At 55.6% G+C, this 23458-nt stretch overlaps 1 protein-coding gene, 2 long non-coding RNA genes and 2 other non-coding genes across 7 annotated transcripts; 1 reads left to right on the top strand and 4 right to left on the bottom strand.

The window, feature by feature from the left end:
* Positions 1–2570: 2570 nt before the first annotated feature.
* Positions 2571–5221, top strand: LOC146427647 (uncharacterized). Of its 3 annotated transcripts, none has more exons than XR_014856274.1 (3): positions 2571–2935; positions 3011–3049; positions 3187–5221. It is a non-coding gene; the product is annotated as an uncharacterized LOC146427647 (long non-coding RNA). The 3 variants fall into 3 exon arrangements; XR_014856273.1 differs by having other exon boundaries at positions 3011–3067; XR_014856272.1 differs by having other exon boundaries at positions 3011–5221.
* On the bottom strand, positions 5160–7034 carry ID3 (inhibitor of DNA binding 3). Its single transcript, XM_085081125.1, has 3 exons — positions 6475–7034; positions 6211–6282; positions 5160–5719 (listed from the first exon to the last, which is right to left on the bottom strand). The coding sequence occupies exons 1-2, from the start codon at positions 6793–6795 to the stop codon at positions 6226–6228; spliced, it is 378 nt and encodes a 125-aa protein (XP_084937251.1). The 5' UTR covers positions 6796–7034; the 3' UTR covers positions 5160–5719; positions 6211–6225.
* An 8048-nt stretch (positions 7035–15082) lies between these two features.
* On the bottom strand, positions 15083–19429 carry LOC146427645 (uncharacterized). Its single transcript, XR_014856285.1, has 3 exons — positions 19356–19429; positions 17258–17378; positions 15083–15412 (listed from the first exon to the last, which is right to left on the bottom strand). It is a non-coding gene; the product is annotated as an uncharacterized LOC146427645 (long non-coding RNA).
* A 1460-nt stretch (positions 19430–20889) lies between these two features.
* LOC146427644 (U2 spliceosomal RNA) lies at positions 20890–21080 on the bottom strand. The gene has a single exon (XR_014856354.1). It is a non-coding gene; the product is annotated as a U2 spliceosomal RNA (small nuclear RNA).
* A 1419-nt stretch (positions 21081–22499) lies between these two features.
* Positions 22500–22689, bottom strand: LOC146427643 (U2 spliceosomal RNA). Its single transcript, XR_014856353.1, has one exon. It is a non-coding gene; the product is annotated as a U2 spliceosomal RNA (small nuclear RNA).
* Between the last annotated feature and the right edge of the window lie 769 nt (positions 22690–23458).

The raw sequence follows: 23458 nt of genomic DNA, 5'->3' as shown, positions 1-23458 counted from the left end.
AGTTGGTGAGCCTTGGGATAAGGGCATGGGGGTATGGGGAGGGCCTGGCAGGTCGTGTCCTCAGCTCTTCCATTGTGGACAAAGCAGTGGTGATGTCCCTACGTGTCATTGGTGTGATCTCACTGGGGTAAGGGCTGCCTCAGAAGGTGAGAAAACTTATTGGCCCTCACCCCCTCAGCTGTGCTGTGGGACAGCTGAGGAAAGAGTCAAGGGCATTTTTCCACCACCTAACATTTACTCAATAGGTAACATTTACTCAGTAAGTCTTCTCCAGGATTTCCAGACATGGCTTTCCACCAGGAAAGTCCTCTCCCACATCAGAAGACACAGACTGGTATCTTGCACCGAGGTGTCCAGGAGGGTGGGCCATACACCAGCTTCCATCCTACAAGCCAGAGAGATTTGGATTGGAAAGAACTTTTGAGACCATCTCACTCCCTGATGTTGCAGATGTCTGTGATGACCTTGAGGATGGTCTGAAGCATCCTGACCAGCCCCTTGACCAGCATCCTCGCCCTGGGCCAAGGTGAGAGATCCTATCACTGTGCTGGCCATGGTGATGGGATGAGCCAGGAGACCACTCCTAGCTTCTCCCCTGAGGGTCTGGGGAGGCTCTGAACCGCACCCCCAAACCAGGGCAAAGAGGTAATGGCAAAGAACAAGCAACGATGTGTCTTTTTCCAGTGCAGATTCAGCACATGGGATAGTGGCACCATATCTGGGCCACTGCATCTCTGTCCAGACCAAGATGGGACCACTATGGGCCTTGGGTTACAGCCCCCTCCCTCTTGCTCACCTCAGGATCAGAAAAATCCTTTGGATATTCAGCTTGCAGATGAGGGACCTCATCACGATGCAGAGCATAAGGAGAAGGTTGACTACAACCTAGAAGCAGGGGGCTGAAGCTGGGCTGTGGACCCCAAGTGAGACCCCCATCTTCCAATGTTCCTCCCCCAGGAACATTCCCAGGAGAGAAGGAGTATGAGGAGTGCCTGTGCCCTACGGCTCTGCCCAGAGCAGGCGGAACAACCGTCCTGGCAGCATGTGATGGGCCACTAGGCAAGCACAGGTGGCCAGCAGTCCCCACAGCCCAATGCCACACATCCCTGCACCTGGAACGGGAGCAATAGAGGAGGTTCCAGTCCTTTCTGTGAGGGCATCGGAGAAGGTTCTGGTCCTTCCCAAGGGCAACACCACAAGAGATCCCAGTTCTTCCCGGGATAGGCATGGGAGGAGGTCCTGGTCGTTTCCAAGCGTACATCAGAGGAAATCTGAAATCCCAGTTCTTCCCGAGGGGAGAGCTTTCCCGGTGAGCCGGGCTCTTCTTCCTCTCCCCTGGAGACGGCAGCAGTGAGCCGCGGCTGCGGGGCCAGCACCGCTCCCGCTCCACCACACGTGGTCCCCGGCAGATTTTGGGACGTGAGTGAAGCCTCCGTCCCACCGTGAGACAAAACCCCGATGTCACCTGTGGGAGAGGGAAGGCGAGGGCTGAGAGCAACATGCGAGGTGGCTGTCAAGACAAAGGGTCGTCTCCACGGGGGTGAGGAGGGGGCAGGAATAGCCTCCTCCAATTCCACGGCGTCTCTGGGAGTCGCAACCAAGGAGTTGCGGAGCCTCCGCACAAGTTGATTTGCAGGATAAGCCCTCCTGTGCATACATGCACGCATGTGTGTGCACACACGTATGTCAGGGTAGGTGCGTGTGCAAGTACACACAGGCATGTGCAAATGCACACAGGCACGTGTCCATACGTGCACACCTGTGTGAGTGCACAGGAACATAGGTCAGCGTCTGTAGGTGTGGGTGCAAATGCACAGGCATGTGTGCATATGTGCACACATCTGTGAGTGCACAGACATGTGTGTCAGTGTCCATAGGCAAGCATGTAAGTGCACATGGGGGCATATGCATACATGTAAGCATACACAGACACATGACAATGCCCGTAGTTACATGTGTCAGCATAGGTACGTGTGTAAGCGCACGTGGGTGTGTAAGTGCACACTGGCATGTGTGCACACATGCATGCATATGTAAGCATGCATGCATTTTAAGCGCACACAAGGTGTGTCTGTGTCTGCAGGCAAGCTTTAAGTACGCATGGTCATGGGTGTAAATGCATGCACACGTTTGAGTGTTCCCAGAAACGTGTCAGTATCTGTATACACGTATGTGAGTGCACGTAGGTGCGTGTAACCGAACACTGTCATACATGCATATCCGCACATGTGTGAACATGTACAGACACACCTGTCAGTGTTTGTAAACACGTGTGCAAGTGCACACAGGCGTGTGCAAATGCAGTCATGTGTGCATACATGCATACATATGTGAGGATGCACATACCACACGTGTCCGTGTAGCCATGTGTGTAAGTACACATGCGCGTGCGCGCACCAACGTTCAGCGGCCAGAACACCCCTCCACGCGTGAGCGCGCCTGGCCAAGGTCACCCGTGTGCGCGTAGCATCCGTGTCAGCGGCGGCTGGCGGGGAGCCGTGAGGGGAGCAGGGAGGGGGGGCCGCGGGGCCCAGGCCTTGGCCGGGGCAGCAGCGGGAGGAGGAGGAGGAGGAGGAGGAGGAGGCGGAGGGAAGTGCGGCTCAGACAGCGCGGCGCCAGCAAACACCTGCAAACAGCTCCGGGCACACAATGGCAAATACAGGTGGAAACCGCCGCCTCCGTCAGCGCAGCGATTGCATCAGACTCCGGCGCTTGCCAAGAGGCGAACGAGCCGGCCCAGAGGCCACCGGCACCGCGGCGGGGCCGCCCTCGACCTTCACCACCACCCCTCACCACCCCCCCGCCCTCCCGCGGTGTTAGTTTTTGCCCTCCTCACCCTCTTTTCTGCACCCCTGCAGTGTAGCCCCGGCGATAAAAGTAAAGCAGAGCTTGCTCCGCTAGGGGCATTTTTCTCGTTCCAGCTGCCCCCCTCGAGGTAAATCTCGGCCCCGGCAGCTATTTTTAGCTGTGTTTTTCCCCGTGTTCTTTATTTTTATTTTTTTGTAATCAGTGTTTTCCAGGAAAGCATCGGCATTCCAGAACAGCCAGGGTAAATTTGCTGCATGGGGTAAATCTGCCCCCCAAGGAAAAAACATCTGCCCCACGGGGTAAATCCATCAGCCCCCGAGGTAAATCCCAGCCCCAGAAGTTATTTTTAGTTTATTTCTTTATTTTTATTTAAATCAGGGGTTTCAAAAAAGCGCTGGCAACCAGCCACAGCCCAGTCCAGGGAGCCGGTGGGGTCTGAAGAAGGCTTGTGCCAGAGCCTCAGAATGTCGGGGTGACTGTTCTGGGCAAAGTGCCAGGATCCATCCACCACAGGGGAGGAGGTAAGGGCCCTGGAAAGCTTCCTGGGAGCAAGATCCAAACCTAAACCCTGCCAAACCCCAGAGCCCCCGGTCTCGGCCTCGGGAATCCCCTGCCCCGATCCCCGAGGGGCAGGGGCTACCTCCGCTCCCCGGGGGCTGGAGTCTCCCTTCACCGCCCCAGTGCCATTTCCATCCAAAAAGCCCCAGCAGGACCGGTTTCTCCCACCCCACCAGTGCCTAGTCCCATGTCTCCCAGTAATCCCAGCCACAAAGTAGGCTCATGAATGCTCCAGGATCTCCACCACCATTGTCAGCGACAGAGGATCCATTAGGACCTGGAGCACTCACACTGCAGGAAGTTCCGCTTTCCAGCTACCGAGACTCATCACTGTCCCCTGGCTCATTCCCAGGGTGCTCTTTCCACCCATCCCACTTAAATCCCTTTGGCACATCAGCACTGGCACAGCTGGAGGACCACGACAGCAGGGTGATCACGGGGACACTCACCCTTAAGCCACCCCTTGTGTTTTCCTCCGGAGCCAAAAGCCAATGGAGATGGCAGAAGCCTATTTTTAGCTGTCGTCATAACAGCAGCTCAATTCCCAGATGCATTGGTTTCTGGATGGACACCCTCACCTGCCTTCCACCATGCCCGGACAGCCGCACGTCACTGCATCGCACCCCACCCGGGGATGCCTGAGGGTACCCGACCTGGGGAGCCTGGGGATGTCAAGCTGGCAAGAAGGAGGAAATGTTCCCAGGGGTCGGCGATCCAGTTAGACCAGCTGGTGTTTTCGGGAAGCTCCACGTGCTGCTTTTCCCTGTGGAAATGCCCGCGGACCAGAGGTGTTCGTCAGGTGCCAGCTGCACCCCGAGCTCCTGTTGGCCGTCGTGGGGATAGAGGCTGAAGCCGGTGCATGCGGGGGAAGGTTTGTATCACTCTGTGCTCCAAGACCTCCGCGTCTTCTCCCTCCACCTCTTCCTTTTCCCATCTTTCAGCCCCTAACCCAGCTCCGGTGGATGCTGCAGCGCCCTGGGGACACCCCAATGCCACGGGGCAGGACCTCCATCACGCCTGGCTGAGCCCACAGCAGCAAAACTGGAGTCCAGCCCAGGGGATAAAGATGCTGGTGCTACAGGTGGGGGTGAAGTTAATGGTACCTGATCCTAGGCGGGCCAGCAGCACCTTCCCCGGAGAGCAGGACCCGGCTCCGCAGCTGAGCCAGCCGGGGGTCACATCTGCTCCCAGCCAAAGGGAAACTGCACCATTACCCAAGGGGAGAGGAAAGCATTTCTGCTCCCAATACCCCTTCCTTGGGGTGCTGACCCCAGGGAGATCAGGCCGGGCAGGGGCTGCTCTCTGGATAGCACCTGAGGCAGCAAAGCAGCCCAGAACCTCCCTACCCCTACGGGGTGTATCCAAGGGGAGCAGCACGACCCTTTTCAGCCCAGTAGAAGCTCAAATCTGGCCTCAGGGCACCAAGCAGCCCATTTTTACGAGGCTCTAAGTGGAAAAAGCGTATTTCCCCTCCCTCCCTCCCAGGATTCCAGCTACACCTCCAGATGGGCCCCGGGGCTCAGCAGCACCTTCACTCCTTCCGTATCAGATAAGCACAGCAACGCCCAAAATAGCTGGCAGCCACCTCGGCCGGGAGCCGGCTGCCCAGGGTTAATTCCTTCCATACCTGAGCTGACATTTCAACGCTATTACACAATTACGCAGATTCCTACAGTAACCCTAGAAGTTCCCATCAGAGTTTGGGAGGCTCCCATCCACCGGGGTGTTGTTTTCCCACCCAGGGATGCACCTCAGCTCCCTCCACCCATCCCGATGATGAAGAAAAAAACGAGTCAAAATGACCTGATTTTTATTATGTAAAAATGGTAACTTTTATAAAAAGTTTATAAAGCAAGTACAAGGCATGTTCGCAGAAATTCACCTTCCTGCACAAAAGGTACAAAAAGTTATACTCTAGTATAGAGCTCCACAATACACGAGGCCACGGCCCCAGAGAGTTTGGTTCATACGTGAGGATGTTTGTCCCCCCCCTCCCCAGAACCCCCTAAAATTCCCACCCCGCCATCCCATTAAACACCTTGAAAAAAACCGACTGGCTGCTTGTTATAATCCAAAAATATACAGACAACCTCCTCTTCATCATCAGTCTATCATTAAAAATATCTTATGTGAATGTAGGTCCAAAACTGGGATGCTGAGCTCCGTGGGTGGGATGCTGACGGTGGAAGGCTGGGGGGGCGGGTCGGGACCAGCCGCTCCCCGCTCACAGTGCCCGGGCCCGGGCGAGGCGATGCCGGGGCCGGTAGGTCGCAGACAGCCCGGCGCCACGGAGGAAGCCGCTATTTACCTCCGGCTGATAACGAACCAGGAACCGACACTCGCTGCTTGTTTGCTAATTGGCATCGGGAGCAGAGAGAAGAGAGGGGGAGGGACAAAAAAAATAATAGAGGTAATTAGTGTGGCGTCAAGTGGTGTTGTGGATGGAAAACTGGGAAGAGGGGGTGGGAACCAGGAAAGCGAGTTTCTCGCTTCTCTTTTTTTTTCTTTTTCGCCGATATCTGGCCTCCGGTTGGGGACGCTGGGTGTGGGTCGATACTGGGACTGGCTCGCAGGTGGGAGACTCAGGAGGGATTGCAGAAAGGGCAAGCATCGGTCTGCCTTCTTGGCATCCGTATCGGTGCTGGGTCGGGGGAGGCAGACTGGGGCGCGGGTGGTGGGAAATTGGGGTGCGAGGGGAAATCGGGACGAGGGGAGCACGGGTTGCCCCGGGATTTTGACGCTGCGAGGCGGGACTGGGTCCCGGGACGCCACCTGGGGTGCGGGTGTACGGGGAGGATCGGGCTGCGGACGGTGGTCTCGGTGGTGACTGGGGGTGACACCTACCTGATGGAGGCGGCGTTAGTGACACAAACTTCTCTCGTCTTTCGTGCGGAGTTCCGAGGCGAGTTCAGCCGCCTGCGGAGAGAGGGGACAGGCCTTAAGGTCACCCCGGCGGCTGGCGGTCTCCATTTCCCACCGTGCCAGGAGCCACCAACACACTCGGGGACCCCGCAGCATCCCCATCCCGACACGGCATCACCTCCAAACTAACACATCCTCTCCCCTCAAATCGACATATTTACCCCCCCAGCTCAAAGCAACCCTTACCTTAAGAGAGAGTAGGGTGGCCTCGGAGGAGGGGTCGCGGCCCTTGGTTCCCTCCTCCAGCACGATCTGGAGGTCGAAGATGTAGTCTATGACGTGCTGCAGAATCTCCACCTGGCTCACCTTGGTGCCTTGAGGGATGCCCGGCACCAATTCCCGCAATTTGGAATAGCAGTCGTTCATATCGTAGAGCAAGTTCATGGGCTCTTCCAAGGCCGGGCTCTTGTTGTGGCTGGCCCGGGCGATGGCCAAACTCTGCTCCGAGAGGCAGCAGACGGCCTCGTAGCAGCTCCGGACGGAGCGCACCGGGCTGATGGCTTTCATGGTGGGCTCGGAGCAGGTCTAGAGATGCAGGACGGGGGACGGCCGGGAGCCTCGGGGACCGTCGAGGCAGCGGAGGCTTTGCTCGGACCTCCGAGCACCGGGACCGCCAAAGCGGGGAGCTCCGAGCGCCTTAACCGTCACCCCCCGGACCCTCAACCTCCGGATCTCGCTGGCAGACTGGGGAAGGGACCGCCTCCCGCGCCGACTTTAGATAGGTAGCGCGACTCGACCGCGCCCACTATATGCAAATTATGAACAACACAACCCACTTTTATGTAAAATAAGCATCGAACCCGTCCCTTTTATGTAAACGAAGCCCTAAACCCCGCCCCAGAGTGCAAATGAAGCATCGAACCCCGCCCCTACACTTAAATGAAGACTTAAACCCCGTCTACCTCCCCCGCCTCCACAGGCCCCAAAATTGACCCTTCATGGCCGGAGCGGCCCCATGGGGGCGTGACATGACTACGCAGGTTCCCCTCCCCATGTCCAGACCCCCAAAACTCTCGGGGAGTTCCCCTCCTAAAGCTCTTCAACCAACCCCAGCACCCCCAAACTGTCCCTCTCCCCATCCCAGTGAATTCCCCCTATTTGTAGACAGGACGATTGGGGTTTTCCCCCTCCCAGCCTCCCCGTTTTAAGGAAATTAGTGCCGCCCTGTTCCTCAATCCGCTTCTCATCTGACCTCCAGACTTTCTGGCGTCAGGAATTATCTTGTGACCAGCAGAAAAAAATTAATTGCGGTAAAACTGAGGTTACGATGGAGAAACCAGATTTAGGTCAGCGCCTGTGAGAGGCCTGCAGGGTTTTTTATTTTGGAGGGGGGAGAAGAGATTTATAGGCAAAGGGGTTATCCCAGTAGAAGTGATTGGGGGGGGGGGGTGGGATAAGAAAACTGCCCTCCTGAACCATCACAGCCTTGAAACTTTTAGAATCAGAGAATGTCCACGGAAAAAGCCCGAAGCCAGAGCGATACGGGGTCCCCGGTGGGTGTCACCGCAACGGGTGGTACATGGAAAGGTCCCGCAGAGGTGACAGCCGTGGAACACCTAGACTGTGGATGCATATGAACCCAAGGGGCAAAACCTCTCTCTCCCAAATATTGACTTCTGTGGAATTTAGTTACAGGGGGTACTATGGGAGCTTGATTCTGAAAGTACAGGAAGGTACTCTTCGGCTCTCTTACAGCAGAGGGGGTGGGGGCAGCCTGGGACCTTGCTTGGCACGGGGGTCCCAGCTAATGAGGGGTGCAGGGTGGTGGGGGCACAGGGACCTTGCCCAAATTACCCACGGCAGCGATTTATTATAAACATGCCCAAATCCCAGTTCGGTAGTGTCGGGGTTTATTTCCACCCCCTCAAAGGGGTCTGGGGACTGCAGGCTGGAGGGCACCCCTCCTCCCCACATCTACCCCAAGCCACGAATTGCTTGACAGACCTCCTGCAAAAACCTTCAAAGCAGCATCCAGCACTTTTTGTGGTAGGATTATTTTTGTATCTTTGATTCCCCCTCCCCCCCGGCCATCTCACTCGTTATGAATTTCCTGGGAAATCACCTCCGTGTAAAAGATGTCAGCTTGGGAAGAGGCATAGGTACCCTCATTAACCTGCTTTTGGGCAAGAGCCAACAACAAACCTCCCCACCCCCCCCCAAAAAAAACCAAAATAAAGTTTAAAAAGGAAAATTTTTTAAAAAGTGAGAAATTTAAAACTTACTGAAATTAACAAAATTTATAAAATGTTACAACACATTTAAGAACTCTTTTCAGACCACCACCTGAATCCTTCTTATGACTTCCCCCAATGCAAAACAGCAATGTATAGCCTCTGCTTATTCCCATACACCCCCTCTCATTTCCCAAGGGATGGGCGGGGGACGGGGGGGGGGAGGTGGGCTGAAAGGCTTCAGAGGGACTGGGGGGGGAAGCTTTTGTTTGCAGGGGGGTTTTGTTGGCGGCGGTTCCCACAGGCCCTGCCTGGGCGGCGGGACCCGCTGCCTTTGCCCAGCTGTGGCCCGGGCCCTCCAGCTGTGTTGATCTAACTCCCGGCCCCAGACAGCCTGGCGCCAGCCCTGCGCACGTCATGCATTCACACAGGGATGCGTGGCCAAGGCAACCTCCCCCCCCCCGCCCACCCCCCCGCACCACCAGCACCACCGCTACGGCCACGCTGCCGCCATATTCTAGGGGGATTCATTCCAATCCTGGGGTCCCCCGCAGTATGTGAGAGGACTGGGAGCAGAGGCATGTTTTTATCTGATCACCCCAAGTTTGTGTCACAACCCCCATCCCCCCGGATGGGCCACTTTTGACCGGGGGGGATCACTTTTAGGGTGCTGTTGCACTGGCAGCTCCGGGTTTGGGGTGTCTTCACGTGGCAACTGCGGGGGGAGCAGATTTCTTGGCATGGAGGAGAAAAAATGGGGGAGGAAGGGAGTGGGAATGCTCCGGAGCATGATGATTTCATGGTGAAAGGGCGCACACTCGGTGTTTTATTAAAAAGAAAACTAAAAGAAGTAGGATGAGAAGCAAGAGTTGGGGTTATTCACCTCGGCAAGCACCCCAAAATGATACAAAGCTCCCCAAATCCCCTGGGGGAGGGGTGACCATGTACCCCCCTACCGCTCAGCCATTGCTCCCACCACCTTTCTCCCTTTCCTGGGGAACGGATCATTAATCCCCTGGGATTTGGCCACGCTGCAAATACCTGCAGAAGTCCCTCTGACTTTGGGGGTGGCGCTCACAAACAGCTGCTTCCCCCCATCCAAAAATAATCTACCCCTTGAGATTGGGTTTGGTTTGATCGGTTCTGCTCCACCCCTCCCCCCCAAAATAAGTCGGTACAAGTGTCAGGATGTGAGGGATGTAACACTGAGTGGAAAGGGTCGTATTTGGCCCGGCTGCTGCTGTGCAGGGAGGGTGAGCGTAGGGTCCCTGGGTCCTGGTGGAACAACAGTGGCGTTTTGGGTGGAAATGGTTGTGTTTTGGAAGCTGGACGCCGCCTGGAAGCGCCGGCTGGGGGGAAGGGATTTGGATGTGAGAGGGGAGGAACAGAGATGTGGCAGAGCGCTCAAGGCATCTACAAAGTGAAGGGCTCTTCCCCAGGGGTCATCTGGATTCATTTTCACATGGGGTTGAGGTCTAAATCCCATTTACCAGAGATCTTCAGAGACCCTCAGGATCTTCAGGAGCAAGGGAAGCTGTGGGACCTGGCTCGCTGTGCTCCAGCTCAGCACAATGTGGGAACAAGAGCTCAGAGATTAATTTGTCCACTTTTGGAGATGCTTCAAGCCGACTCCCCAGCCTGGGCACCCACATGGTATGGCACTGTAGCGATCTGATGGAGTTTTGGTGCTGGAGAAGAAATCTACATGGATGCTCAAGGGAAAAAAGGGATTCTGGCTTCTCAAAAGGGCTCTGAGATCACTTTTCCACCTTATCCCCAAGGCCGTGTTTGGCACAGGGAGGCAGCCCGGTGGTATTTGGTGATGCATCACTGAGCGTCAGCTCTCTTGACACCCCAATTCATGCAGGGGCCGAGCGCTCCTGGATGGACAGTGGGTTCACCATGGGCAGGGACAGGTGTTGTGGCCCCACTCCAGGCACCGGTCACACAGAGAATGTGCTGAAAGGTCCCCACGCAGTTTGACAAACCCTTGCTGGGGTGCCTGTGGCCACAGTGACACCCCTGTTTTGAGCTATGATGACACAGATTTGGGGTGTTTCAGGATCAATGGGGCTTATAAATTGGAGCTCGCAGACATGGATGGATGGATGGATGGATGGATGGAAGGATGGATGGACAGATGGACGGATGGATGTCAGAGTCCGCAGCCCATGCAGAAAGGAGGCTGGCCCTAGCCACATGTCTGCTCTGTGCCTCAGTTTATTTCCCTCACCCACCACAGGGATCCTCTGCTAGAGCCAGGCAATGCTGGAGGCTCTGCAATGGTCCATGAAGAGGGCTGGATGAGCAGACAAAGGGCAGAGAATTAGGGGGGAAAAGGAGTGGTACCACTGGGAACGTGCACCCAAAAAGAGGCAGTGAGGTGTGTGTGTGTGTGTGTGTGGCCGTCGTTGTCTCCCCCCCCCTGCAGCCTGTTCACCAGGAGACCCGATTCGGCTCTCAGGAATGTGTGGCTGTTTATGCAGGGGATTAGCCCCGTGCACCTCCTCTCGGCCTGGTCCCCAAGATGGGGGACCGAGCATCCCATCCCAATCCACCTGGAGGCAGAATGCAGGAGACTCCCTGCTGGTTATCATTAGGGACCAGAACGAACACCATGAGGCATTGCCTTTTTCCAGAGCATGCAGGGGATGGAGAGGAACACTGCCACCCCTCTGGAGGGGAACCAGGAACCGTGACATTAAATATGGGCAAGCTGCTCAGTCACTGCCCATGCCTCAGTTTCCCCACATTTCCTCCCATTCAAAACCCAGTCTCCATGCCCATCACCTTCAGAGCTGGAGGGAACCACATATTGCCATCAGGAATCAGAGCTGCTTCTTCAGGGCAAATCCTGGGCACCTCCGTTCCCTGCAGAGGAGAGGCTAGCATGAACATCCCCAGGTAGTACCCAGAGCGGGGGGAGACGGCAGGGTCGGGGGTCACCAAGCCCAGGCGGTGTCGGGCAGGCAGCAGTGGCCGTTCCCAGCACCGGGGTTCCCCACAGCTGCTTCCTGCTGCCCTATCTCACGGGTGCATCTAGGGGAGCCGGGAGCAGCCACCACCCCCGGTGCTTCCTGTGCTGGCCCCCCTGCCCTGGCCACCGTTCTCACGGCCTCCCCCCGAGGCTGGACAGAGTCCCCCACTTGCCCTCCCCACCCCTAACACGGCAGCAGCCCATCTGAGTTCCATGTGCACCCCCGAGGGGTCTTTTCTGGCCTTTGTCCCTTTTGGGGCAATCCCAGTATTTTGGGTTCTGGAGCATCAGATCCCCATGTTACCCCAATGGGTCTAAGATCGATAAGCTCACGCCAGTTGTCCCCCACGGGCCAGGCCCTGGGGTGGGGGGAGCCCATTTGGGTGCCCCCAGCAGGGTAGGTACCGATGTGCTGTGCTACTGCTAATAGGTATACTCACGGTTGGTTGCTCAGACCACCCCTCGCTTTGCTCCCTTCTCCCTCCACTCTGATTCCTCCCTCCCCAAATTGCATCCATCCAAATGGCATCCCTGCAAAAGGAGGGGAAGGATGGGGCCGGGGGTGCAAAAGCCGCAGGTGTGAACAACCCCACTTGCCCTCCCGGCTGCTGCAGGTGTGGAGACTCCAGGGTGACTCAGAGGAGCACAGGCCCTGCCGCCACCGTCAGGGCGACAGCGAAGCAACTCCCGTTTCCCACAATATCCTCCCGGGGCTGGGTGCGGCAGCAGGGGCACAGGGGTCACCCAAACCTGGCACCGTCTTTGACGTAGCCTGCCCCCAAACACGGGGCGCTGCAGCCCTGGCATTATACAGAGAGGGGAAACAGGCACAGGGAAGAGGAGCCCAGCCTGTGTTATGTGTGGGATCTCAGGAGTTTTGCTGCTCCCTGCAGGTCTCTCCCCCCCAGTCCCTCCCATTCTCAGTACTCCGAATTCCTCCCCCAGGTCCTGCCGCGCTGCAGGATGTGGCTTTGCCAGGCTGCCTTATTACACTAAGAGACCGTTAGAACTCATCACACCTTCCACCCTGTATTGCCCAGCCCTAAATTGCACCAACCCCAGGAACCCTCTTCTAGAAAACCTGATGCACACCACCGAAGTGCTCGAACAGCCTAGATCCTCTCCAAAACCCAATGCAAGCTCGACCAAGGCATCTGTCCCCACTACCCCCAGAAAGCCACATCGCACAGCATCACACAGAACACCCCTTCCATGAAAAATCATGACAGGGGGGTGGGGAGAGATGTTTTATCTCAGCCCCCATCTGCCCCTAATAAGGCAGGTTTATTTTTAGTGGAGGTGAAAGCCGGAGCAACCAGCTGAAGAGCTTTTTCCACTCACATCTGCATTTGTACAATTTGGGTTTCCTGTTGTGGTTTTGGTGCTTTTCAAACCTGCCCAAATTGTTATTTTCTTTGCTCAGTAAAGAGCCCCAGAGATCCCTCCTTGTGTCCCCCCCCCTGGAAAATTACCTTTCCAGCATCCCCTCCCCAGCCTGCCTTCTGTAGCCTCCCCACTTGTCTGGCCCCTGCCATCCTAAAACCTTGGAATGGGAAGCAAGCCTCCCCATAGAGTTGGGATGCTGATGAAAGTTCAGACCGGACCAATTGTTTCCAGTCCTGGATGGTACCTTTCCAGCTCCCGGATGGTACCTTTCCAGCTCCCGTGTGGGATGGGAAGCTATGGTTCTGATCCTTAGTAGGGAAACTGAGGCAGGGACGGTGTCAGTGCTGTGGGATCCCCCAGCTTGTTCACCCCCTGGAGTCTTTGGCTTGTGTGGCCATGCTGTGTTTAAGCGGGAGTGGGGAACAAAGGGAGGGTGGGGGAGAGTTGTGCCCTCACCGTGCCATAAACCCACCCCACGGGGACGGGCCTGACTCATCCCAGGTGCGCAGAGGGACGGGGTAGGTTGGGTTTGGTACGGGTGCTGGGGGAAGACAACCTGGTGTCTCCCCCAGCTTCCTGTGACCCACAGTTCCCACGTGCCCAGAGCCGATGCCAGGTGAGGGCCAGCAGCAGGATGATGAGGAGCTCTTTTGTCTCCTGAAGCCACATCCCTGCAGGGCTGTGCAGGAAAGGGTGCACATGGGGCTTGTCTCCTCAGTGCTCCTCCAAACCACACAGAGCTGTGGCTGCACGATCCAAGGATCCCTGGGGAGAGGCCAAATGGTGGGTCCCCATTCCCAAACCCAGTCGGTGCTGTGACTGTCCCTGTCTCAGTTTCTGTATTCAGTGGGTTAAAAGCAACTTCTACCCTCCTTCTGGGAATGAAAGACAAATTCCAGGCCTGGAATGAATTTTTGCAGCCCCAATCTCCACTGGTTTCTCCATCCTTTGGCACATCTCCTTATCAAATCCTCTGACTCTAGCAGCTGTGGAGAGGGAGGGGTGCAGGGGTCCCTGGGGAACCACTCATAAAGCCTTACATTTGGGCACCCTGTCCCAGTCATCCTCTGCCAGGAAGCTCCACTGTGGGTGCCCTGTCCAGCACCGTCTCTCGGGCTGAGGAGAATGCTGGAGTACGAGACTGAAGGCAAGGGTCCCTTGTCCCCTGTCCCCAACTCCCTCTACATAGCCAGCTGCCACAGCCATCGGTTGTGAGGCCAGGTGCCAGAAGCCGCTTTCTCACGGCTTTTAGTAAATTTTTTCATTCTCGATTCTGGGAACTTTGCTTTCTGCAAAAATATCCCAGTGTGTGTCCGCCGCTGAGGAGAAGTATCAATCTGGGCTCAGCCCCTGTGACGTGAGGATGCGATGGTACCTTCCGTGCCCCCATCCATGGGGCTGGGGTACCATTCATCACCCAGCAGGAATGTGGGAGCTGGAGGGCGTGGCCTGTAGCACCTGTGCACGCACACATGGGTATATATGGGAGCCGTATGGCCCCGTGCATGTATGTAGGTGTGTGTAGGTAGGTGAGCCGAACGTCCCCGATCACGTCCACGTTTGTCCCTTCTGTCCCAGTGTGACGCCCTCAGATGGACGGGTACGTGCTACGTTTTGGATGCGCACGCACGTACCGCTCGTACCGTAAGTACCGTAACGGCACGCGCACACAGCGCCGCCGCCGTCTCCGGCAGGCGGGAGAAGCGCGGCTCAGCACTTCCATCTGGTGGGAGACCGCGGCACCGCAGCCTCAGCCCGACACCGCCCGCGGACAGGGGCACACACGGACCCACGGGAACACGGACCCATGGAAACGTGGACACAGACCAAGTGACAAGCGGACACTTGTCCGCGGAACCACGGACGCGGCATACGTGGACGCACAAAGCCACGGACGCAGCCACCATGGAGACGGACCATTGGACACCCATGGACGCAGCCCCCAGGAACCCCAGCACCGGCGCAGCGGGACACGTACACACGGACGTGGGCCCCACAGAGACAGCTCCCCCGGGAGCGCAGCCCCACGCCTCCGCCCCTGCAAGAACCATCAACCCCAGGAGCCCCGTGGAGCACCTAGTCCCTCCCAGTCCACCCCCTATCACTAAGTGAGTCCCAACAGTCAATATCCTCCCCTGGGGCAGACTACAGGCCTAGCCCCCCAAACAGCAGCCTTGGGTGTGTCCCCCCACCCCAGGGACCTCCTAGAACCCCCAACAGCCACGACCACGGGACTGTCCAGGACAGGGTGGGGGTTCACAGGAGTTTAATCATGAGGAATGAGGGGGCCTACGGGCATTGTGGGGTGGCAGCAGACCTAGGAATGTTGGGACAGCCCAGGCACCACGAGGTAGCCCCTCAGTAAGAGAAGGAGAAACCACCTTGCTTTACTGTGCATGGGTCACTGAGGCTGAATTGTAATCCAGAGCATCTTCAGGCTCCCAGTCCTTGGGGCCGTGGTGTTTGGTGTGCAGGACGTGACCCAATCCCATGCATCTAACTCAGGTTTGGATGCACACTTGCAGAATTACTTGGACCGAGGGAAGGCCAAGCGGGTGTTGTGAAGGGCTTTCTCCCAAGCCTGAACACCCTGAAGGCAGGGATGATTTTTAAATGTTAAAAATTGTAGAATATGAAGTCCCAAAGTGCCAAAATAGCCTAGTTTGAAAATATCAGGAAAGCAAGTTCCAGAAGAGCAAAAAAAATTAATTTCAGAATATCAGAATATCAATTGTACAAATATCAAACTGTCCCAATTTCCAAATGTCAAGGTCTAAAATACCAATTTCCAGATCCTTATGTGACCGGGATTTCTAAACCCCAAAGAATGCATTATTGTCACAATGGGAACTGTGCTACCAAAATGGATATTCTGTTTGGAAAAGCTGTCTCCTGGTGACTAACAGTGCAGGATTTATTTTGATCGTGTATCTAGATGTCCTATGATTTTTTTTTTTTAATAGCAAATGCTCATAGTGTTTGTCTGCTTAGTTTGTGCCTGTGAGAACTGTGATTTATGCCAGAGGGCTGTGGTCGTGAACTAAAGATGGAGTAAATTTGTGCCTTGTACGTCCAGTGAAGGACTGAGTATCAGGCAACTGTGAGTATTTGTAAGCTGTATCAATATTTCCCTTTAACAGTCCCAGAGAAAAGCTGCCAGGAACTAGGGCTGTGTCCGGCCTTGGACTCCCAGGGCCCTCCGACAAACTGCCTCCAAGGCTCTAGTGTGTGAATATTTCCTACCGGTTGAAAAAAGACACCGGTTACAGCCCGGTTTTGTTTTGGGATGAGCGAGCAGCAGGGAAGAGGGAGACAGAAGACACCGCTAACCAATGAGGTAAACCTTTCCAGGTAAGAGATGTCAGCGTCCTAATTGTAAGAATAAGTATACTGCCTGTTGTATGGGGCAGATAAGAAACATAGATCTGTGGTATCCTGCCCTTAAGTTCTAAAGAAATGATCAGTGAAGCCGCCGACATTTAAACTGAAGTGCTGTCAGCAGGCCTCGAGAAGGATCCCCTCAGACCACAGCGTCTCGGGCTTAGTCAATTGCAGAAGTGTGCCTAGCAGAGAGCTGTTAATGGCACCAAGTAGAGCAAAGTAAGGGTCAGGTGTTTTGGTCGCAGCAACACGAGTTAATGTACAGAGAACAGTTCCATCAGAGGCATGCTGTGGGCTGCTGACACCTTCCGAATGAATGATTACACATCCGGTACCTCGCAAGTATCCATTTGAGCATCTTCCTCGCTTCCCTCTTACTCGGCTAAGTGGCATAGCACGTGGAACACACTGAAAGTCACCCACCATTATAAGCCATGAAGCATTTTGTGCCGAGGCTGACATAAACCCTATGAAGCCTCTTGCAGTGCCTCACTTAGAGTGCAGGGGAGGAAGCTTAAGACAGTTACACTTAAGTATTTAAAATGAGAGATGTGCTTTCTTTCAGATGACATTGAAAGAATCAGTAAGGTTTCATTTCTGTCTCATAGGTCTCATGAAAGCCGCATTTCTGTACCTGCCTATTCTAGGAGGTGCATTTCAGGATGGCTCTCAGAAGGTAGCCATACAAATCAGGTTTAATGCTAAAGTGGTTTTCAACCGGCCACGTGTGCATTATGCGGTCTACACACAGGTAATAACTAAGTTGAGGTATAAAGCTTAACATGTTATTTAGTCTCCAGTATTTATGAAAATATTTGTAGCAACGTGTAGCAGTTTTGAGATCAGTATTGCCAATTTTTGTATTCTAAGAAGCGGTCGCACCATTATCCAAACCTGCAATTTTTTAAGAGTTAGAAGTGATGGTGTTGTGGATTGAAATTGATAGACTTTATCTGTGAATTTTACCATGTATTCCTAGAGATTTCACAAGCATGGGCTATCTTATGTAAGGGAAGTAATTAATGAAGTCTTTTTCTGTTATTTCTATCCATACCTGGAAGTTTGTATGGTATAGAACGGTATTTTCTGGGTGCATTCTGTGACACTATGAGCAGGAGGGAGAAGCAGCACTACAGAAATTGTTCCCCAGTACCGGTAATTGCAGTCATTTCAATCTGCATTAAAAAAACCAGATATGAGAAGGTAAGTGCGGGAATAAAAGAAAAAAAACATCCCGAGTTACGGAACTCCTGCAATTGTTACGTTATCTTTTTTTTTTTTTTTTTTTTTTTTTGAGGACACCTATCCAGGTGCCTGGAGTGCATCGCAGCAGAAGCAGTGGCCTTTTTGAGCCTAACTTCCAGTAATAAGTACTTTTTTCATCTGCTGTATGTGAAGTAGCTGAAGTGTGTTCCATAATTACTAAATCACAGGCTAAAGCCACCTTTTTCTGAAGTCTTCAAAACATTTCATGTCTTGCAGCAAAGCTGTTCACTACCTTTATGGCTAGCCATTTATTCCCAACCCACAGTATAGTACCCAGTGCCTTACAAATGCTGCTAGCCAGGTGAAAGAGATTACTTGAATACCTAGTGAGAACAAAGTTTACCAGAAAAAAGAGAATTGAAAGAAGCAGCCACTGTTGATATGGACCATCGTGGCGCTGCAGCCATGACGTCAGTCACAGGCAGGCCTGGAAGAGTTTTCTGTAAACAGCACGAATGAAGCTCTGAAGTGCTGTGGAAGCAGGTGGTTTGACTTGCTAAAGAATAGAAAGATATGTTATGAATTGACATACTTAGCCTCGCTCTCTCCAGCATTCGGGTATTTCTGGTAGCACCAGCAGAAGCAGACTTGTGCTGTCCCTTTTCACTATAACCTACTTATTAATCTCCCTGTAATTAGCGCCCTATCACAGAGCCCCCTGGGACAGGCTGGGGCTAAGGCACGAGATGTTGCGGGCGCTGAGGGAGAAGGACGGGCGGGATCCACAACCGACAGCGCCTCCTTCACGGCGCCTTCGGAAGCGGAACAAACCTTTTATCCCATAATAATGTCTGATATTCCGACAAGTATATGCAGCAGTTAAGCAAGTGCTCTCTCCTTGTGTTTTTTCAGTATTATAATGTCCCCGTGCGGGGTGCGCCGTTCCCGGAGGCACCGCATTACCGGGAAGATGCGCCGGGCGTGAGAGCGAGCTCCGGGGATGACAACAAGGCCGTGCCAGGAACTCGCGGGTGGAGTACCGACATATTTGTGAGGCTCAATGTTTTCGATTATATTTGGTCCGTGTTTGACAGCTTAAAGGTCCCCGATGGGGCTGCGTCGGTCCCGGAAGCACTGCGATACTCAAACTATGCCGGGAGCGATGAGAGCAGACTCCGGCTCCATCTCGTGAGCCCCACAATCAGCTACATATAAAGTTCTCTAATTGAGGACATATCAAATCTTAAACTGATAATAAGAAACACCCAACTTTATTTACGCTTATGCGCCGAGAAAGGTTGATGGCTTCCTTTTACACACTCCCGGTGGCAGCCCGCTCGACAAACACACACCTCACTGTCTCCCCGGCGCCGCCCCGCACCTCCTTTCTAGCAATTTAGAGACTCTTTCCCGCTGTGCTCTTGCACTTTCAGCACACGTTTCTGAAGCACTGACCCCTAAATCCTCCGAATTTCTCCCAAATATCGCTCCGATGATGCACACGTGGCGGTGACGCGTGTCTTTAATATACATAACCTCGCCGCTCCGTCCGGCAGCGCGGCAAGTTGGTGAGGCGCTGGGAGCTCCGGGAGGGGCGGAAAGGCTCGGGAGCTGCAGGAGTTTTTCCATGGATTCTGCAGCTCGCAGCAAGGGCTCAGCGCGGCCAGCGGGGCCGGACAGGCCGGCAGAGGCACAGCGAAGGTGCCGCGCTCGGGCTTTTGGCCGCTCGGACCTTGCGGTTGGATTTGCCGAGCCGGGGCTGATAGGAGCTGCGGGGATAAATGGGGAAAAATGGAAAAAAGGTCTTTTTTGGGGGACTCAGGAAAGGCTTGAAACCCCATTTTCCCCGCGCCCCCCGCGCACCGAGGCCTAAACTCTGCAAATCCCCCAATAAAGCTCTCAAGATGCCATTCGCGCCGCTCAGCAATCGAGTTTGCCTGACCGACCTTCATCCGCCATGATGCCGCCGAACGCTGCGCGCAGTGATCTAATTTGGATGACCGGACCTCTTTTCCCCAGACGCCGTTCATGCGGGATTACGCTTTAATTTGCATGACCCCGCCCTCTTTTCCCCAGACGCCGTTCATACGGGATTATGCTTTAATTTGCATGACCCCGCCCCTTTACCCGTACCACAATTCGCGCCGCGTTTCCTCTAGTTTGCATAACCCCGCCTCTTTTTCCCATGATGCCGTTTCTGCATAGAGTAAATAAAATTAGCATGACCCCGCCTTTTTCTCCCACAATACCATGCAAGCATCACGTAATCAAATTAGCATAACCCCGCCTTTTCTCCCATGAGGCTGCTCGCGCATGATGCAATTCCTATTTGCATAACCCCGCCCTTTTCTCCCACGATGCCTTTTGTGCATGAGGTAATCCAAATTATCATACCCCGCCTCTTTTTCCCAAGATGCCTTTTATGCATTAAATAATTCAGATTTGCATAACCCCGCCCTTTTCTCCCACGATGCCTTTCGTGCATGATGTAATCTAAATTAGCATAACCCCGCCTTTTCCCCCATGATGCCCTTCGCACTGAGGTAATCTATTTAGCATAACCCCACCTATTTGTCCCATGATGCCACTTGAGACGACACCCTCTATTTTGCATAACCGCGCCTGTCTCCTCCCCAAACCCCGCCCATGCCTTTCTAGTTTGCATATTCCCTCACGAGGCGCGGCTCGGGGCCAGGCAGCTCTGCCGGGCGGGCTAGGGATAGCGGGGGTCGGGGGATCCCTCGCCCCTTTCTGGCGCTTTTCGGGGGCGGCAGAGGGACCCTCGGGGCTGCGGTAAGAGCAGGGGAGGGGGGAAATCCCGGGGAGGACACGGGGAACGCCCGAAAATCCCCCAAAATTGTCGCATCGCCCCCAAAATTGCTGAGGAAACCGGGGAGGTTCCGGGGGGGCTTCAGGGAATTTTCCGGCTTTGGGGATTCCCGGGATCTCCTAGGTCACCCCCAGGACCTCCCGGCCGCTGCCGAAGCGGCTCCGATGAGGTTTTGCACCGTTTTTACCTCACAAATAAACAAAGTCAGTGTTTTTAAAAAGAATCGACATCTTTATTTGCATCGTAGCAACATCCGCGATCGAAGAGCTGCAAAAAAGAGACCCGCGCGGCTCCCCGCCCCGCTCCTCACCTCCCTCACGGATTTATTTGGTAAAACTGCCCAAATGCCCTCCCCGATTCATTTAAACAACATTATTATCCTTTATTTCCCTCAGAAAAAGTTTAAACTCACCCGGAAAGCGGCGAAATCACGGAGTTTAACCCAAAAAATTGCGCGCGGGAGGCGCCGCCATCTCGCGGCACCTGCGAGGGGAGAGGGGAGAGAATCACCGCCGCCCGAGCCTGGCAGCCGCTCGGGAGGCGGAGAAGCGTTATTTCAGCAGAAAAGGGTGGGCGATAGTGCGGGACAGCTTCCGTAATTCCCACTATTTCTGATTATAATCTGCTTTTAACCAAGTAGAGTCCCCTAATAGGGGGGCACCGTGTCCGGGGGCACCGCAATAGCGGGACGATGCGCGGAGCGCAGAGAACAAGCACCGGATCCAACTCCCAAACACCAACAACCGTTTAATAGAGAGTTCCTTCATCGAGGACGTATGAGATATTACACTGATTACAACAAACACTACACTTCATCTTAGCCAAAAAGCCGAGAAGCGATACCTGTTACCTCCCGCGCTCCCGCCCGCACCCCGATCGCCTCACGCACAACTCACGGCGACCATTTCTCCGCCCTCCAGCTCTTTGCCAGCTCTTCCCGCGCCCTTTCCCGCTCGCCTGCCCCCCTTTCCGCCCGCGCTGCTGCGGCGCTGAGCCTCAAATCCCCAAAAATTCGTGACCGCGCCTCAGTTTCCCGTGGTGCCGTTTGCTGAACGAGTTCTGAAATTTGCATAGCCCCGCCCATTTCTCCCAGGATGCACATCGGGCATGAGGTCATACTGATTTGCATAACCCCGCCCATTTCTCCCAGCATGCACCTCGGGCATGAGGTAATGCCGATTTGCATAACCCCGCCCATTTCTCCCAGGATGCGCCTCGGGCATGAGGTCATGCCGATTTGCATAACCCCGCCCGTTTCTCCCAGGATGCACCTCGGTCATGATGTAATCTAAATTAGCATAAGCCCGCCCATTTCTCCCAAGATGCCGTTCGTGCATGAGGTCATGCCGATTTAGCATAACCCCGCCCCTTTCTCCCATGAAGCCACTCCCTCCCGGCGTTCTCTCATTTGCATAACCACTCCTGCCCCCCAAACCCCGCCCATGCCCTTCTAATTTCCATATTCCCTCATGAGGCGCGGCTCGGGCCAACGCCGCTCTGCCGGGCGGGTTCGGGACAGCGGGCATCGGGGATTTCTTGCCCCTTTTTGAGGCTTTTCGGGGGCAGCAGAGGGACCCTCGGGGCTGCGGTAAGAGCAGGGGAGGAGGAAAATCCCGGGCAGGACGCGGGGAATGCCCGAAAATCCCCCAAAATTGTCACATCGCCCCCAAAATTGCTGAGGAAACCGGGGAAGGTCGGGAGGGGCTTTAGGGAATTTTCCGGCTTTGGGGACTCCCGGGATCTCCTAGGTCACCCCAGGACCTCCCAGCCGCTGCCGAAGCGGCTGTGATGAAGCTCTGCGCCTTTTTTACTTTACAAATAAACAAAATCGGTGTTTTTAAAAAGAATTGAGATTTTTATTTGCATCGTAGAAACATCCGCGGTCAAAGAGCTGCAAAAAGAAAGCCGAGCGGCTCCCCCGCCCCGCTGCTCACCTCCTTCACGTGTTTATGTGACAAAACTGCCCCAAATCCCCTCCCAGATTCATTTAAATGACATTAATGTCCTCTATTACCCTGATATAAATCGGAAACCCCCTCAGAAAGCGGCGAGATCCCGGAGTTTAACCCAAATAGCACGCAAAAGCACGGGGGAAGCGCCGCCATTTCGCGGCACCCTGCGAGGGGCAGGGAGGAGAGAATCACAGCCGCCCGAGCTTTGGCAGCTTCTCAGGGGTCCGGAGAGCTGCGGTTTACCCTTAACTGCGGATAATCACGTTTACTCGGGTTTAAATGTGTTTTTAACCGACCAGAGGTCCCCGGCGGGGTGCACCGTTCCCGGAGGCACCGCAATACCCGAACCACGCGCGGAGCGGAGGGAGCAAGCTCCGGATCCAAGTCCCGAGCCCAAAAATCCTGTAATATAAAGTCCTCCCATCGAGGACGTATCAGATATTGAACTGATAAGAATAGATACTACACTTGATCTTAGCCAAAAAGGCGAGGAACGATACACAGGGAATTCCAAAGGCGGTCCCCACCCGCTCTCGCCCCTGACTCGCCCACCGCCCTCGCGTTGTTCCCGAGCTCCTCCCACGCTGCATTCCGCGCTCCCCTGCCCGCGCCTCACAAGCACAGAGCCCTGGAACCCCGCAAATCTCACAGCCACCCTTCCGAGCAGCCCCTTTGTGCTGTGACTGTTGAATCCGCACAGCCCCACCCGTGGCTCTCCCTCCCGTCCGCATTCGGGTTCCGCCCCGGCAAAGAGGGGGCGCCGGGGGAGGCGCCGGGGGAGGCGCCGGGGGAGGCGCCGGGGGAGGCGCCGGGGGAGGCGCCGGGGGAGGCGCCGGGGGAGGCGCCGGGGGAGGCGCCGGGGGAGGCGCCGGGGGAGGCGCCGGGGGAGGCGCCGGGGGAGGCGCCGGGGGAGGCGCCGGGGGAGGCGCCGGGGGAGGCGCCGCGGGAGGCGCCGGGGGAGGCGCCGGGGGAGGCGCCGGGGGAGGCGCCGGGGGAGGCGCCGGGGGAGGCGCCGGGGGAGGCGCCGGGGGAGGCGCCGGGGGAGGCGCCGGGGGAGGCGCCGGGGGAGGCGCCGGGGGAGGCGCCGGGGGAGGCGCCGGGGGAGGCGCCGGGGGAGGCGCCGGGGGAGGCGCCGGGGGAGGCGCCGGGGGAGGCGCCGGGGGAGGCGCCGGGGGAGGCGCCGGGGGAGGCGCCGGGGGAGGCGCTGCGGCCGCGGGGGCGGGCGGGAGCGGAGCCGCAGCTGCCGGTGCGGGTTGTGTCCCTGCGG

The sequence above is a fragment of the Lichenostomus cassidix genome, chromosome 23 (genome assembly GCF_008360975.1).
Source record: "Lichenostomus cassidix isolate B80296 chromosome 23, HeHo_3.0, whole genome shotgun sequence".
Taxonomy (NCBI): domain Eukaryota; kingdom Metazoa; phylum Chordata; class Aves; order Passeriformes; family Meliphagidae; genus Lichenostomus; species Lichenostomus cassidix.
Note: the sequence above shows the minus strand (reverse complement) of the source record. Positions and strands in the feature narration are given on the sequence as shown.